Source organism: Schistosoma mansoni, chromosome 3 (genome assembly GCF_000237925.1).
Source record: "Schistosoma mansoni strain Puerto Rico chromosome 3, complete genome".
Lineage (NCBI taxonomy): Eukaryota > Metazoa > Platyhelminthes > Trematoda > Strigeidida > Schistosomatidae > Schistosoma > Schistosoma mansoni.
The window spans coordinates 21,292,278-21,308,161 of NC_031497.1; the positions used below are offsets into that span (position 1 = coordinate 21,292,278).

Sequence of the window (15,884 nt, forward strand, 5' to 3'; positions counted from 1 at the left end):
GAGTGACGACTAATATCACGTTTGTCTAGTCGGTAGGTTTCTATCAGCTCTAAGGACTATACAAACATGACATAGGTCACTACTCCGTGACCAATCAATGTTGCGTAGTTTTCTTTTATAGTCTTAATCTAGTAATTGATTATTATTCGATTGTCAAGAGAACATTTAGAATTACTGTCATTTGAAACATACCATGTTGCCGTTCTGATAACTCAATAATGTGACATCTCTGATGGCACTTGATTATGAGTTTCCAAATCCCACATAGAGCTGAACTGGTTCTTATAAGAATCCAGACAAACCTTGGTGATAAGTGCGACACAAAACCTATGTACAAAATTCCTGTTGATTGCTTTGAGCAAACTAAGATGAATCTTATATTTATCACAGGATATCTGTTTTGTAAGTTTCAACCACATAGAAGTGGTTGTAGATCAACTTTGCCGGAAAAGATTGCAAGTTAAGTTTATTTTCATGGTTGAAAAACCCACTGTGAAGCGTCAGTAGTACGTAAAATCTTCAGTATTCATGACAATAAGCGAATTCCCGTTTGATTGTTTTTAATATTCATTCTCACAAGTAGAGTTTCAATGCCAACTTGGACCAATACACATTTGTGTCCGACCCTACATCGATTATGACTGACTGAGAATTAATTTATCTCTAAATTTATTTGTGTCAGATACAGTAGACCAATCACTCGTAACTTTTGAGTAAATTTTCAACTGAAAAGCGGTAAATTTCTATCGTGATGAACTACATTTGCTTACCTTTAATTTCCTTGTGTGTGTATGGATCAGCAACCAAGTAACTAATCTATACACTAAAACAAATATGTCACACATATGTATTGGTTTGTATTAGTCATTCAGACCGTTACAACATAGAACTTGATAGGCATGTACAGCGGTTCAAGTTGCCATACTCCATTAGCACAGAAAGGTAAAATTGTTAGTTCAAATCATAGAATACTAGAGTTAGTAACAATACGAGTGGTGATTGAAAAGATATTAAATGTATGAAATTTTAAAAAAATTGACAGCTAACTAAAGAGATGATTACATTAAAAAAGTATTATCGTTTTTCTTTATTTAGAATATGGCATTCGCTTCAGTTAGATACAAAATGTGAAAATACACAGTTATTTTATACAAAAACACAAAATGGTGTAAAAGCACTTTTGGAAAAACCAAATGATACTGTTCTGTTAAATCCAATGCTCCTTGCTCAACGTCTGCTGTTGGAAGCGACTCGTCCTAATGTTTCAGTTCAGTTAAGCATAGCTGATGCATTTGCTTTATGCCTTCTTGATCGTAATAATGATGAAATTAGTGTGGCTTTAGATATGTTGGTACACATGTATCATGTCATGTTACATGTAAGTTTCTATTTTTAAAGCCAACTCTACTAATGTTTTTATTATTCATTCTGTTCTTCTGCGATATGTTGTAGGTTGTAGGTTATCTAAATGTAATGTTTAAAAGGTGATTAATGGTTAACGAAGGGTTAATTCTTATTGATTCATTGTTTTCAACCGACTTTCTGTTATAATAAATGTTAATCAAAGTTATAACTGAATGGATAGACAAAAGTCTTTGTTTTAGCCTCAAAGACGCTTTAATGAATTCATTGTTGACATCAATTATCACCATAAAGAACAAGAATAGTGCTTAATAGAGTTTTAACTTTTTTTTCGTTCCAATCCTTCAACGGATAGGACTCTACTTTTGAACTAAACAATGGTTTGCATTATGCCATTGTTGCTATTCCTAAATGGATTTTGATTAGTCTTAGTATATGTGCATCCAGTGCGGATTCCATCGATATAACCGTTGACACAAACTTACGCAAAATAGATAAAACGTGACTAGCGGTGGAATCCGGATTCAAACCCCGTAGTGAACGTCAACTCTAACGTGCAGGTATATCTATCTGAAGAGTCATAAACAAGACGACATCCGCATCCTACGTTCCACAGCTAGCCACATTCCATATTTTATGTCTGATACTTTATATATATATATACGCTGGTCAATTCAAGAGAGAACCGTAGTTTAGAAGGTTTATTCAAGTAACCAAAATAAGATTGTACCAATGGGACCAACTATCACTAACACTATTATGAAAATGCCCACCGAAATAGTAAACATTTCAAAATCATTATGAGCAGAAAAACTATTGATTAACAACCACACATTTGTCTTTGTTACTGAACGAACTTAACCTTAAGTAGTTGCGTTCACATATTCATGAACAGATTTCATGTATTATCACTGCCTACTTTTCTTTTGTCGTTTAAGTTTTATTTAATTCTTTTTAGTATTCTCACTCGACGCCTTTTTGCAAATAATTTGCTTATTATTATTTCATTGTATCGACAGCGTGATCCTGCTGTACAAGATAGTATGGGTCGTATACTTTGTCCTGAGTCACCTGACAGATGGCGTGAACGCATTGGTCTTGCCATGATTTTGACACGACTATCTGATGCACCTGCTATTTCGTTGTCAACATCATCATCATCATCTACGTCACAAATATTATTTAGGCAAAGTTTATTGGTTGGTAATAATGAAGAAAAAACTGAAGATAATATCAATCCTAACAGTTCCAACACAGACAATTTGTCCTCTACTAATGATGATATGCCAAACCAATCACCAATGTGGTTGCTAAATATATTCCGTTTTCTTGTTAGTGATGGATTGAATGATCGTAATACAGCAGTACAATCCGAAATGCTTCAAGCAGGTTTACGTACTGTCCGTAATTTTGGAAAGGTTTGTGTTTATCACTGTCCATATTTGTGTGTTTATGTGTACACTTCTGGATACTTAATTCACCAAATTACTTTTTTCTACTCTCTCTCCTCGTACTTATCGATGTAAAGTTATAATTAGTTTTTTTACGGATAATTGTCTCTTTATGAAAAGACAAACAACATTCTAAGGTGACAATTCTGCCATTCTATTTTAACATTATCAAGACTGTGATAATATAAGACAATAACTGATTTGTTATAATATTCCAACTAGTGTACGGAAGAAATCAACTGTGAAAACTTATCTTGTATTTTCTTCACTAAGTATTTGAGTTTTTGGTACCAGCCATTAGAGTAGATATATAGATGTTGAAAACAACTTTATTTTTTCAGTCGTCCAATATAAAGTATATGAATTATGACTGACTAGTGAACATTATTCGAAGCATGTAGAAGGTATTTATTGTAAGGCACGTATTGTTTTTCTTCCCTTCAACTGTCAATCAGTCAGTCACAACGTAGAACTTCGTACGCATGTACATCAGTTCGAGTTGCCGTACCACATAACACAGAGATGCAGTTGTCGATTCAAATCCCATAGTGGTAGAAGTAGTAAGAGTATAAGCATTATGTGAAAGATTAGGGTTTGAAGATGCTATTGAAGGAGTATAATCCAATGAAATAAATTTGGAAAGAGAAAAAGGATACAGACATGAAGAATTCAGAAGATTAGAATTTGGAAGAACACAAACAGTGGATTCACCTTCGCCACTGCAAACGATTTTGAGCCATGTCATTCAGGGTCTCTAACCATCGGTCGCTATCATCTCGCGAATCCAAACCAGGTAGTCTGCACCTGCCAACACGGCTCAGTTCAATTGCCAGTGACTTCATGGATTTGTGCCACGTTTTGGTCTGGCCGCCCATAGCTTTCTTCCAACCTACTCCTACACCATGAAGCATTTCACGTCGAGGCAGTCGGTGGTTGGGCATACGTAACACGTGTCCCAGCCATTTCAACTGATGAAGTTTCACTACTTCATCGACCGATTTGCTGTCCTCACCTAGTACCCGTTTCCTAACAACTACATTACTTACTCGGTGCGGTGGTCCTAGGATATACGAGTAATGCTTCGGAGAAACCTATGATCGAATACTAGTAGCCTACGAATATCCTCTACTCTTATCGGCCATGTTTCACTGCCATAAAGTAGGACGGAACGAATTGCTGCACAGTAAACCCGTCCTTGGGTTCCTAGACGGATATCTCGCCTACGCCATAAATGACGAAGTTGGTGAAAGCTTGACGAGCCTTCTGTATCCGTGCTAAGATTTCGTCACACTCTAGACCATAAGGGCTGATGAGACTCCCAAGATAAGTGAAGCGGTCGATACACTCAACTACATCACTCCCTATCAATAGTTCAGGTGCCGATGCAACCCAATCCTGAAGCAACATTTTGCACTTCAACTGTATTAAAAATAGGTTATTTCTTACTTGAACCAATACATATATTGGCTAGTTCATACATTCTTTTATACAACTCCCTAAAGTATTATTCGAACATGGGATACTCAGATATTGAGTGAACTGTATCATCATTCACTGAAAAATTCTATAAAACGCATAACATTATTCAAAAGACTTAGATTCAGTCTAAATAATTACAATTAATAAAGTTAGTCTGAATTCCATTTTCTCAAACTATAGTTTACATATTTCATCAGTCTCAGTATGTTTATTGAATACTTTAAATAAAGTATATATTTTTTGTATATCTATTTACTTCTCTAGCAATATATTGGTCAAATTTTGCCAATACTTGAAAACTATGTAAATAAAGCTCCAAATATCCCTGAATTAGACTCTGTTCGTCAATCTATACTCATTTTAACTGGTTCATTATCTCAACATTTAGATACTACTGATCCAAGAGTCGGTACTATTTTTAATCGTTTGTTGAATACATTAAGTTTTCCATCAGATTTAGTAAGTTAATTAATTTTGTATTATATGATTTAACATCTTGTGTGCTAGAAATAAATTTTTTGTGTGCATAAAATGGGTTTAAACTAAAAAGAAAATGTAATCAGTGAGTTTAAGTAGCGGAGATTTGTAGCTCAGATAGGTGATTCTGACTGTATTGTGTTCTCTTGACTGGGAAGTTTAATCCCAAAGCTTTCATCGTCGTTATAGTACAGCATCAACAGCGGTTAATTTGTAGTATCGGTTGTTATGTTAAGCCCACATGCCTTATTCTAACTTATGGACAAGTCAATTCACCTATCCATCATGAGTCATGTTTTCACCTTGTTCATTATTCACTTATTAATCCTGACCATTTTTATATGAGCGTAGGTGTGTGTACACTTGTTATCCCATTTATCACATGTCTGTCATATATTCTTGTCTGACTATAAATATTGATTAACGGTTGATTAAAGTGAGTTGGCTTACCTGTCATCTCCAATGCGTGTCATTTTTGCTTCGATCGCTGATATTTGCTCATGTGCTCATAACTTTCTGGCCTGCGTTATTTGACAATCAACTGTGGCTGCCTCTTCTCTTTGCCTTCTGATTTATGCACCGTTAGGATTTGTATTATAACGGTTAATCGAGGTGAACGATTAACGACGCACGGCATTACAACTTCACAATCATAATAATAGTAGTAGGTGAAAAAACATTCAGAATTTGTGACTGTGAAAAGCAATACCAAATCATCTGGCCACACATTACTTGAGTAGAGCATCTAGACACTAAACTAGATGTTATCTAAACACACTAGATAAGAGTTTCATTCGTGTAGTATCGAATTCATTTTAGGTATATTTGTTTTATTTTTTCAACTCAAAAAACACTACTTATTGAGATTATATGATCCCGTTTAATTACTTTCTTAGCTGATGAGAACCCAACTGTTTCTTTCTAACACGTCTACCGTAATTTAAAATCTTGTGACTAACCGACAACTGTTAATTTATCTTAAATAATTTTTCTCTTCACACAAAGCAATATCATGCCTATATTTTTTTATGATTACTCATTGAAATATTTTTGTGTCCTGGGATACTACCTGAGCGCCCAGATTGAAATAGATATTTTTCTTATGAAGGTCACTCTTCAGACCTTCTACATAACGGCTCAATCCACAAGTTTGTGGAGCGATGTCATGAGATGAAGTTCCATGGAAGAGGTTGAACATAATTGACTCATACGCCGTCCGTTACCTCAGGTCCTGTGGCTCATGCAGACCATTGGTTGCGAATCCAGGTTTTCGAACTCCTAGGTGAACTCTGTATATCCACAGCCCAAGCGATAGACGTTCGATTTTCACCCTCTCTTTCGTAAAAAGTATTCTTGCTTCTAAGAAGTAATCAGTAAAAGTTCCCTGGTATTAGCTATAAACAGGTTGCCAAAGGAGAGCATTTCGAGAGAGAACGAACTCTCCCTACTGTCGGCCTTACTATTTTGTTTGGAAGCAAATGTTATCCACAATCTTATATCTCTATTTGTATGCCGAGTACATTTTCGGTGCTCCAGTTGTACCAGGTTTTATATGTATTAAATAAAAAAGGAAATAATCATTCTGATGTATATTTTGTATTTACTCATATTCTATTTAGGTTCAACAAGCTGTGGAAGACTGTTTAGCATCACTGATTGGTAAACTATCTGAAGAACAAACTTCGAAAACCATTAATAAATTAATGACTACTCTGTTAAGTAGTAATAATTATGCTGAACGTCATGGTGCAGCTCATGGGATCGCAGGAATTGCTCGAGGGTTAGGCATTATGTCATTAAAACACCATGGAATTATTGATAAACTTATGCCAGCGTTGGATGATACTAAAGTGGCTAAACGTCGTGAAGGTAAATTGTTTTTCTGGCAATAAATGGTCCAGAAAACTAGTAATTACATTTGATTTTTGATTTTTCCTCGAGGTTAAAATAAAATTTGTATTAATGTGACATGGAAACCGTTCGATTGATTTATTAAACACGAATCAAAGTAACTTTCAATATTACTTACTGTCAGTAAAAAAAAACATTCGATATTGGTATATATTTAAGTAGAGAAGTGGCTCAGTGGTTCCCGTTATATCCGAACAAAGGCTGAAGGAATAGTAACTTCCAGGACTAATTTTTGGGCTATTATATATATAAATTCACTTGGTATTGTGTGTTTGAATCTTACCATTGATGTGTTAGGACTGCAACTGGTCAGTCTCTAATTGGCATATGTGCATACTGTGCGTATTGCCTCGATATAGCCTACATTCACAAGCATGGTAAGCATAGATGGATAGTGACTAGCAGTGGAATCCAGGACGTATATATATATATATATATATATATATATATATATATATATACTCAATTTTAGCAATTTGGAAACAGCGAACTGAATTAGTAAACTAGTAGAAAGGTATTGTCATATAATTGATCTTATACGGTCAGATTGACATTGCAATGAAGTTAACGGCGTCTCAAGTGCATAATAATAACCACTTTGACTTTAGTCACACAAAAATTCTCTTGTCTATCACATTACAGTCAGCATTTACACAACTTAAACACCAAGCTACCAATTACTTTCAACATTGCATTATACCAGAGTCAGAGTTGAGTGAATATCAAGTTCCTATTAGTTTCAGAAGTGATTTTTTCGGTAACCACAAGCGTAAATAAAAAAAAGTCATTACTTGCATACATAATATCATAATTGAGTACTCATGACAAAGTCTACCAGTTATTCAGTTCTTTTTAATATATGGTAGTTCTATTTTTGGACAAACTATTCACTATTAAGAATTCGGGCTAGTTTCAACTGTAATATAATTCGTATGATTCATTTCACTCTACAATATTTATATTTTATTGGGTAAAGCTTGAAGAATTTTTCGGAAGAATTACCCTCTTTCTAAAATACCTTTGTAGGTGCACTAATGGCTGTTGAACGACTTTCTCTTGGAATGGGTCGTCTTTTCGAACCATATGTTGTTCGTCTCATTACACCTCTATTGAATACATTTGGTGATACAAATCCTGGTGTAAGAGAAGTAAGTTCTACTTATTAAAGTCACCCGGTTAACAAGTCCTGAGAACAATGTTTTTTTAAAAAAACGAACATTTTTGTAGTAATTTTTATCGGGTTTTCTCAATATTACAGAATACACTACTGAGACTTGAATTATTCACCTTGAAATAGATACCGAATCTGTGTGCATAACGATCATTTCTTTTCAACTAAAGTTTTCGTCATGAACATGAACTTATTTTGCAGGCTTGCAAGATGGACAATTCAAATTACTATGTAATTAGTGATAGTGAGTCATACAATAACATTACTATGCATTGTAAACTCTTTCTTCTTTTAGATAGGGATGTAAGTAGTGAAAAAGCTCTTGACTGGTCAAACAATCAACCGTTTAACAACATATTATTCTTAATCCTTTTGTTTTTACATAATACCTTATGACCTGCAATTACTGTTGTTAATTACACTGTTAAGAGATCAGTACTCCTAATATTGTTTATACCATTCATTCAACCAATAATCGAGACATGAGGTTTTTTTCGTATATGGTTTGATCAAATAATTCGGATTATAAATAAGATGGGATTATTTCTGACGAACAAAACATAACATACTCTACGTCATAATTAAGTTAATCTAAACAGCCTGAAACCTTTTTTTCATATGAAACGAAATTCAATTTATTTACAACAAGAACATTTGTAACATTTGTATCTAAGTTGAATTCTGTTATAACTTGTAGCCGAGTGGATGCCTTGTTAACGTATGACGTGATAAGACTGCCGATCAGAGAGGAGTGAATTACCGATCAGAGCAATGATATACGAAAAACCGTACGAGCAGTCTAGAGTACATTTTGGTCCTCCTTCCGCCTAGCCCAGCCAGTTAAGTCTAGAACAGCCTTTGCAATATGAATCATTATTCTCAAACATACTGGGTTTATATACCAATCAAACTAACCACATCGTACCATAAAATAGAAAATAACATTTGTACAAGATCTGACCAAATGTGGCTGTGAATAGGGGGATTAGTAAATAATAGACAGGGCATAATTCAGGAATGGTAAATCATATAACAATAGTTTGTAGTTCAAAATAAAGCTTATAATAAGGGGGACACGAATATGAATAATTTAGTTACTTAGCGATTATACGACAAAAATATATGCATAATATTGGTTTATCAATAAATCCCAAAGTTACTATTCATTATGCTTATCGGGGCATAACAAATTCATACAATGAGAATTAATAGTGCCACATAAAACCGGCTAGATTGAGAGATATAAAGTGTCGAAAAAGCAAGTCAAATAGAAATCATGTTTTAGTACAACTCTTTAATTCTATGAATTAACCGTGTTCAAATCCATTCATTCGTAATATCTTCTTTAGTTTAGTTTTCTAATGGGACATTTTAAAATGGCGTTAAATAATTTGAAATAATCTATAAAACCTTATTTTGATCTCGTTATCTCATCTTTATGGCGCTTTAGCTGAATGTATCCCAATAACTATATGGTATCGTTCAGTTCAGTACAATATCTATATTTCACCGAGTAAAAATGATCCAAATTAGAGCTTTCATTATATCAGTTCTTAATTTATCCTTATCAACTTCATTTTTCTGATTTTTATACATTTTCTCTCTCTCTCTCTCTCACACACACATATATATTCTATCAGGCCGCGTCAAATGCTGCACGAGCAGTTATGAGTAAATTAAGTGCACATGGTGTGAAATTAATATTACCGGCACTACTTAAAGCTATCGATGATCAACAGTCTTGGCGTACAAAAGCCGGTTAGTTATTTTTGATATAATAGTTTTCAGCTTTTATCTTTTTATATTAAATCATACAAGTGGTTCAGTGATCTTTTCATGTTGACGTACTACTTATTATTAATTCTTACTTGATAAGTTTTCAATTTTACAATAAGTTCCCTACCAATTACTAGACTTTCTGACATAATAGATGTAAATACTGTTACATCTATTTCCCTGTTTAATATATGACGTGATTAGACCTCCAATTGGAGAGGAGCGAAATATCGATCGGATCAGTGATACACGAAAACCGTATGAGCAGTCTTGAGTACTTATCAGTTCTGCTATCTGCCTAGCCCAGCCAGCTAAGTCCAGAACACCAATAACAGCCTCTGCAATATTAATCATTATTCTCAAACATACTGGGTTTATATACCAACCAAACTGACCACATCGTACCATAAAATAGAAAATAACATTTGCACACGATTTGACCAAATGTGGCTGTGAATAGGGGAAACAGTAATTAATAGACTGGGTATAACTCAGGAATGGTAAATCGTACAGTAATAGTCCATGGGTCAAAATAAAGCTCATAATGAATATGAATAGTTAAGTTACTTAGCAAATATACAATAGGAAATATACATATCATATTGGTCCATGAATAGTCCTCAAAGTTACCATTCATAATTCTCTTCGGGATACAACAAATACAAAGTGGATATTTGTGTAATTGTCACATATCATAGCATGTAGTATAGTCTGTATCACTTTCTGATTCCACCAGCTTTCGTGAGTTTGCAGTGTGTATCTATCATATGGAAGTGTTTACTAATAACGCTGACGAATCTCTTCTTAAGTAAGAAGTCCCGTTGAGTTAGAATCATTACCCTAAGGGATTTATTTAAAATGTTACTCTATAGAAGTCTGCGTCAAACTTCACCACCTTACATAGTTACGAAAGCAAATGTAATGTTGTTGCATCCTGTGATAGATTCAGCTTAAAATTATCGTTAAACTTAGATGTCATGTTCTCGAGAATATTTCATGAAGTGACTTCCACCTGAACGGTCGTTGTCACAACCACATATATTTGATTGTTCATTTAAATAACCGGTAACTAGCATTTAAGACAACTGAAGGTTATGATATAAATTGGTGGACAAGGCGAGTCCATCTAGGGGAGTTGGAAAACCCTGATTCCAAACCAATGGTGCACATGGGCTCCAGTATCCTGAGGGAACAAATGGCGTACGAATCAATCGTTGATCACCGGCTACCATGGGAATGCATCTCCTCACGATGCTCCACTGCCTTGTGGATCAGATCTTTCGGTCAAAGGCTCCGTGTGTGGTCCCCTAAGAAAACCACCTGCTTCAGTTTGGGCACCTGGGTAGTATCACAGCCCTCAAGCAAATCGAATGAAATTTGTATGGCGCATATGTATCTGGTGCTTCCTTGTACCAATATTTATGTGTTTAAATAAATAAATAAATGATATAAATTGAAATTATATACAACGATACAAGTAAGCCAATGATAACTGGAACCAATGCATATTTGTTCCAAGTTCTATGTTGTTTTTGACTGACTGACCATTAATATCTCAGTTTATTGAATAGAATATATACTGTATTTTTCTCTATACTTCCTTTTACTGCTTTGTTAACCAACATCATCAATAATGACAGAGGCTGTAGATTTGCTTGCATCGATGACGCATTGTGCATCAAAACAGTTATCTGCTTGTTTACCTCAAATAGTTCCTCGATTACTAGAAGTGTTAGTGGATTCACAAGACCGTGTTAAACAAGCTGGTATTAGAGCATTGACTCAAATTGGTAAAGTGATTCGTAATCCTGAAGTTCAAGGTATGTTACGGTGTAGTTTATAGACAATTTCAATTTTTTCTTACTAACTTCGCTCTTGATAACTGTCATTGGTTTTTATCATTTCATTGGTATTATCATTCTGTATTGTCTGTATCGTCCCTCGTTTTTTTTCATCTGTAGACAAATAAACTTAAACACAAATGAATTCATACTGTTCCCATGGTCGATAATTAAACTATTTAACCTACAGAAAACACCATTCAACCACCATAAATTCATATCACGTAACATAACACAATTTAGAATTCTGATTACTAACAATTCGAACAATGTTTAAGTCTAAATCATGACGTATACAACAAAAAACGAAGCATTCAATGTCATTATAATTTTCAACTTTTGAGTAGAAATAGTTTTTTCTATGAATCTTCTGTCTAAAAGTACCAAGTTAGTAGCTACTGTTGACTTCCGGTACTTCAGCGAGTAACACCTGATAGTGTACATAAAGTCGATGTTGAAAAACATGAAACTAATGGGTTCATGTATGGACAATGCTGAGAAATCCCATACTATAGCGAAGCGGCCCTCCATTGCTTCCAGGTTTTTAATGTTAGTCTAACCAAGATCATTTCTTGGTTTGAACTATGAAAATTCTACAGTCTCCACAAATCCACCTGTATTAATGAATATTTATTTACTAAATATTCTAGTTTACCATAACGATATATTTTGAGCCAGACTATCTAAGGTTCTTAACTATATATTACGGTTATTTTCTATATTTCAACAAAACGAATTCCTCTTGCTAACACCGTCCAATCAACAATTTTCGAGACGATAAACTTATTCCATCTGTATGTATATTGATCCAAACCTCTAAGCCTACTTCCAACCTATCTTGTAGACAAGTACTTGTAAATACCTTAGATGTAGTAATTATTTTGTGTACACGTTCTATTAGTACATCGGAAGATGTGTTTAATGTAATAAAACAAAGTACTAATACACGAAATTCTACTTTATTTTTGTTTACTGAACATTTTATTGAATCTCTTTCTTTTATTTAGCTCTTGTTCCATTACTTACTAACTGTCTTCAACAGCCATTGGCAGATAAAACACCTTGTTTAGCAGCACTTCGTGATACATGTTTTGTGCATGTTCTTGATGCACCGAGTTTAGCACTTATACTACCAGTTATACAACGAGCATTCGCTGATCGATCTACTGAAACACGTAAAATGGCTGCCCAAATTTTTGGCAATTTACACAGTTTGGCCAGAAAAGAGGTAAACTGATTTTTGGCGTAAAAAGATATTATTATTATTATTTATTTATTTATTTATTTATTTACTGTAGTTTCTTCAGGCTGTTTATCTTTATATCTTCTACATTTCTCGACAAATTTTTGTAGTCATCCGTTGTTCCTTAACCACTTTCCAACCTTCATTAGTTTCTCTTCTAGGGTATCGATAGTGCATATTCTTTCTGTTCTGTGAAACTTTTAATCAGTACGTTTTTGTAACAGGGTAGACTATAAGCTATTGAGATTCTAATAAATTCCATACCATGTATTTTTTCCTATAAACTTAACATTAGACTGTTTCATAGTTTCTCTGTTTTATTACGATATAAAGAAGGTGGAGCTTGTTTTCGTTTTCACGTTCCATAGTAAACTGGATATTCTTATGAGCTTCGATTACATACTCTGATGGTGTCATCAACATACATTGAATAATACACTATTTCACCAATCGCTTCTTTAAGCTTGGTTCTTTCAAGATTAGCCATGAAAATTTCTTTTGATTTATATTCATTCACTGTCGAACTAAGCTGAAGTGGGATGGACTGGATGTAGCGGGAGCACATTTGTTCTAGTTAGTTGTCTGTTAGACTACTCGTACTTCAGACCGACTTGACCCACAACTCATAGTTGTGTCTCGTTGTAGATTAATGAGGCGTTAGTATTCATTAGCCATGTCACCAAGGGTGAGTTTAGGATCTTGATCCAATCGACACAGTAGCTGTGTGCTTATGTCACTGAACTTTTGGGACTGGACGCTGCAAATGAGGATGAGGGCTTTAAACTGGTCTTCAGACAAAGACTTTAACCGGAAGCGCTCGCATTCATGTTTGACGATGCCCACATGCGTAAGAAAATCACCGTCTTCGTTTATAATTAGCTTCAAACATTGATAACGGGTATTAAACAATGATGAGTTGTCACCGAAATGTTGGCTTAATGTCTGGACTGTGTCTGAGAAAGAGCGACTACGTGGGTTCAAAGTCACGATCAAATTACAGTACCTGTCCTGCTCACTTGCACCCAACTTTGGAAGTAGCAGCGGGACCTTCCAAGCATCATCTTGATTAGCAAAATCAGATTTAAATAGGTCTTCATAACGCCGGAACCACATGTCAAAAGTAATGCTGGCATCAGGATCAAAATGAAACTCAGCAATGCTATTTGCGATGCCGTCTACTGATGGTGCTGTAGTTGCATTAGATGTGCTAGGCTGTGTGGGAGCTGGATTCTTTATATCTGTCAATATCTACATTAGTTTTAGCTGCTGCTTAAGTAATGATTCAAGTTTAGAAGAATCCATGTTTCCAAAATCACCGTCATCAAATGATATGCTTGATGCTAATTACGATTTCTTCTTACTCGGTAAACGGAACGAAGGTCAATGACACAGTGACACGATAGGCTATTCTAATCCGTTGTCTCAGGCACCGCTAACTAGAGTTAGAAGTCCAATACGAAGTAGAGAAAAATATATTTCGGAAGCACAAGCAATCCCAACAGGAAGAAATCAAACGTATATATACAGCATAAAACTGTTCTTGGGAAACGTTACAAAATAGCATACTAAAAGATAGAACGAACCAATAGCGTTTAAGATTTTCCCGAGTGGGAAATACAACATGAAGGCGAAAAGAGCGCTTTTGGCGCGAAAACAACGAAATTCAAATTTTCAAAATAAAATACAAAATAAGTCATTTACCAAGTGAGTTCTGGGGAACTGACATCACCAACAACTAATGTTATACTATTTCTCGTGTGAAATTTATCAATCACAAATTCTTTTAGAAATGGGATCCCAATGGAGTTAAGTTCTCTGGGTCGGATAGATTAATCATGAAGCTTTGTTTGTTCTCTTAAACAGTACCATCAGCACAATTTTCAAATGAAAGTAGGGTCTTATATGCACGGATATAACGTCTCGAATTAGCGTTGTAAATTCAAAAATGTTATTGAAATATGTTATTTCAAATTTTTGTACATTTTTGTTAGTAATTGTGTTAAATTACGATGAATAATGCCGAATCTATTTTCTTTTTCAAATATTCTACTAAGGAGTTATCACCTTATATAAGTACTATTCTACCATTATTAAAAACATGTTTATTGGATGCTGTCCCTGAAGTACGTTCAGCTGCGGCTGCTGCACTTGGTGCTGTTGTTCGTGGTATGGGTGAATCTTCTTTCTCTGTAAGTTATAACTTGATTAATTTACATTCGGTCTGTATGTTCATGTTTATCTTTTTATTATCATAATTGTTATAAGATCAATTCATTGTCTTTTGAACAATAATAAATGTCTAAATGTCAAGCAAATGGAACTGCATCATATTATTACCCATAAATGCTTCAAACTATGATGATAATATAATCGTCGGAATAATGAGTTACAAATGTAGCATAAAATGGACTATATTGCATTCTATAGTAAATATCTCATCGCTTTTTATAATACTCCCCCAAATGCCCTGGTATGGCCGAGAGTGAGGAGAGTACGCTCTCCCTCTCGAAATACTCTCACATGGCAATGCGTAATATAGCCTCTGCCAAGGAAGTCTTACTCACTGCCTTTTCGTGGCCACGGTGTTGTTTACGAAATTGAGAGGACGAAAAGCGAATGTCCGGCGTTTTAACCGGGGTGGTAGACACAGAAAGTCCACCTAGGGGAGTTGGAAAACCCTGATTCCAAACCAATGGTACACATGGGCTCCAGTATCGTGACGGAACGAATAGCGTATGAACCAATCGTTGGTCACCGGCTACCATGGGACTTCATCTCCTCACGATTCTCCAGTGCCTTGTGGATCAGACCTTTAGGTCAAAGGCTCCATGTGTGGCCTCCTAAGAAAACCACCTGCTTCAGTTTGGACACCTGAGCAGTATCACAGCCCTCACACAAATCAATTAAGATTTGTGTGGCGCATATATATCTGGTGCCTCCTTGTACCAATATTTATGTGTTTAAATAATAAATAATAATGATAATTTTATAATAGGAATAAATAGTTACAATCTCTTTCTTGAGATTCTATTAGTTACTAGTTCATGATTACTGATTTTGATTACATAATACAACTTACTTATAACTAAAATAATATAAACTGTTAAATGTTCAGTATGTCGAAAGCAACTTTCATTTTCATACTGTATAGAGATTTAATTTAATTTAGTCCA

At 34.8% G+C, this 15,884-nt stretch overlaps 1 protein-coding gene across 1 annotated transcript in view; it reads left to right on the plus strand.

The window, feature by feature from the left end:
• Smp_134860 (translational activator gcn1-related) overlaps positions 1–15,884 on the plus strand; it is a gene marked incomplete at its 5' end in the record, with an annotated part of 60,305 nt that overhangs the window by 25,230 nt on the left and 19,191 nt on the right. The window contains 9 exons of the mRNA XM_018799618.1: positions 1,096–1,378; positions 2,382–2,780; positions 4,557–4,751; positions 6,389–6,638; positions 7,707–7,828; positions 9,492–9,609; positions 11,268–11,447; positions 12,476–12,696; positions 14,766–14,900. Of these exons, the coding sequence (XP_018651389.1) occupies positions 1,096–1,378; positions 2,382–2,780; positions 4,557–4,751; positions 6,389–6,638; positions 7,707–7,828; positions 9,492–9,609; positions 11,268–11,447; positions 12,476–12,696; positions 14,766–14,900 (1,903 nt within the window). The remainder of the gene's footprint in view (positions 1–1,095; positions 1,379–2,381; positions 2,781–4,556; positions 4,752–6,388; positions 6,639–7,706; positions 7,829–9,491; positions 9,610–11,267; positions 11,448–12,475; positions 12,697–14,765; positions 14,901–15,884) is intronic.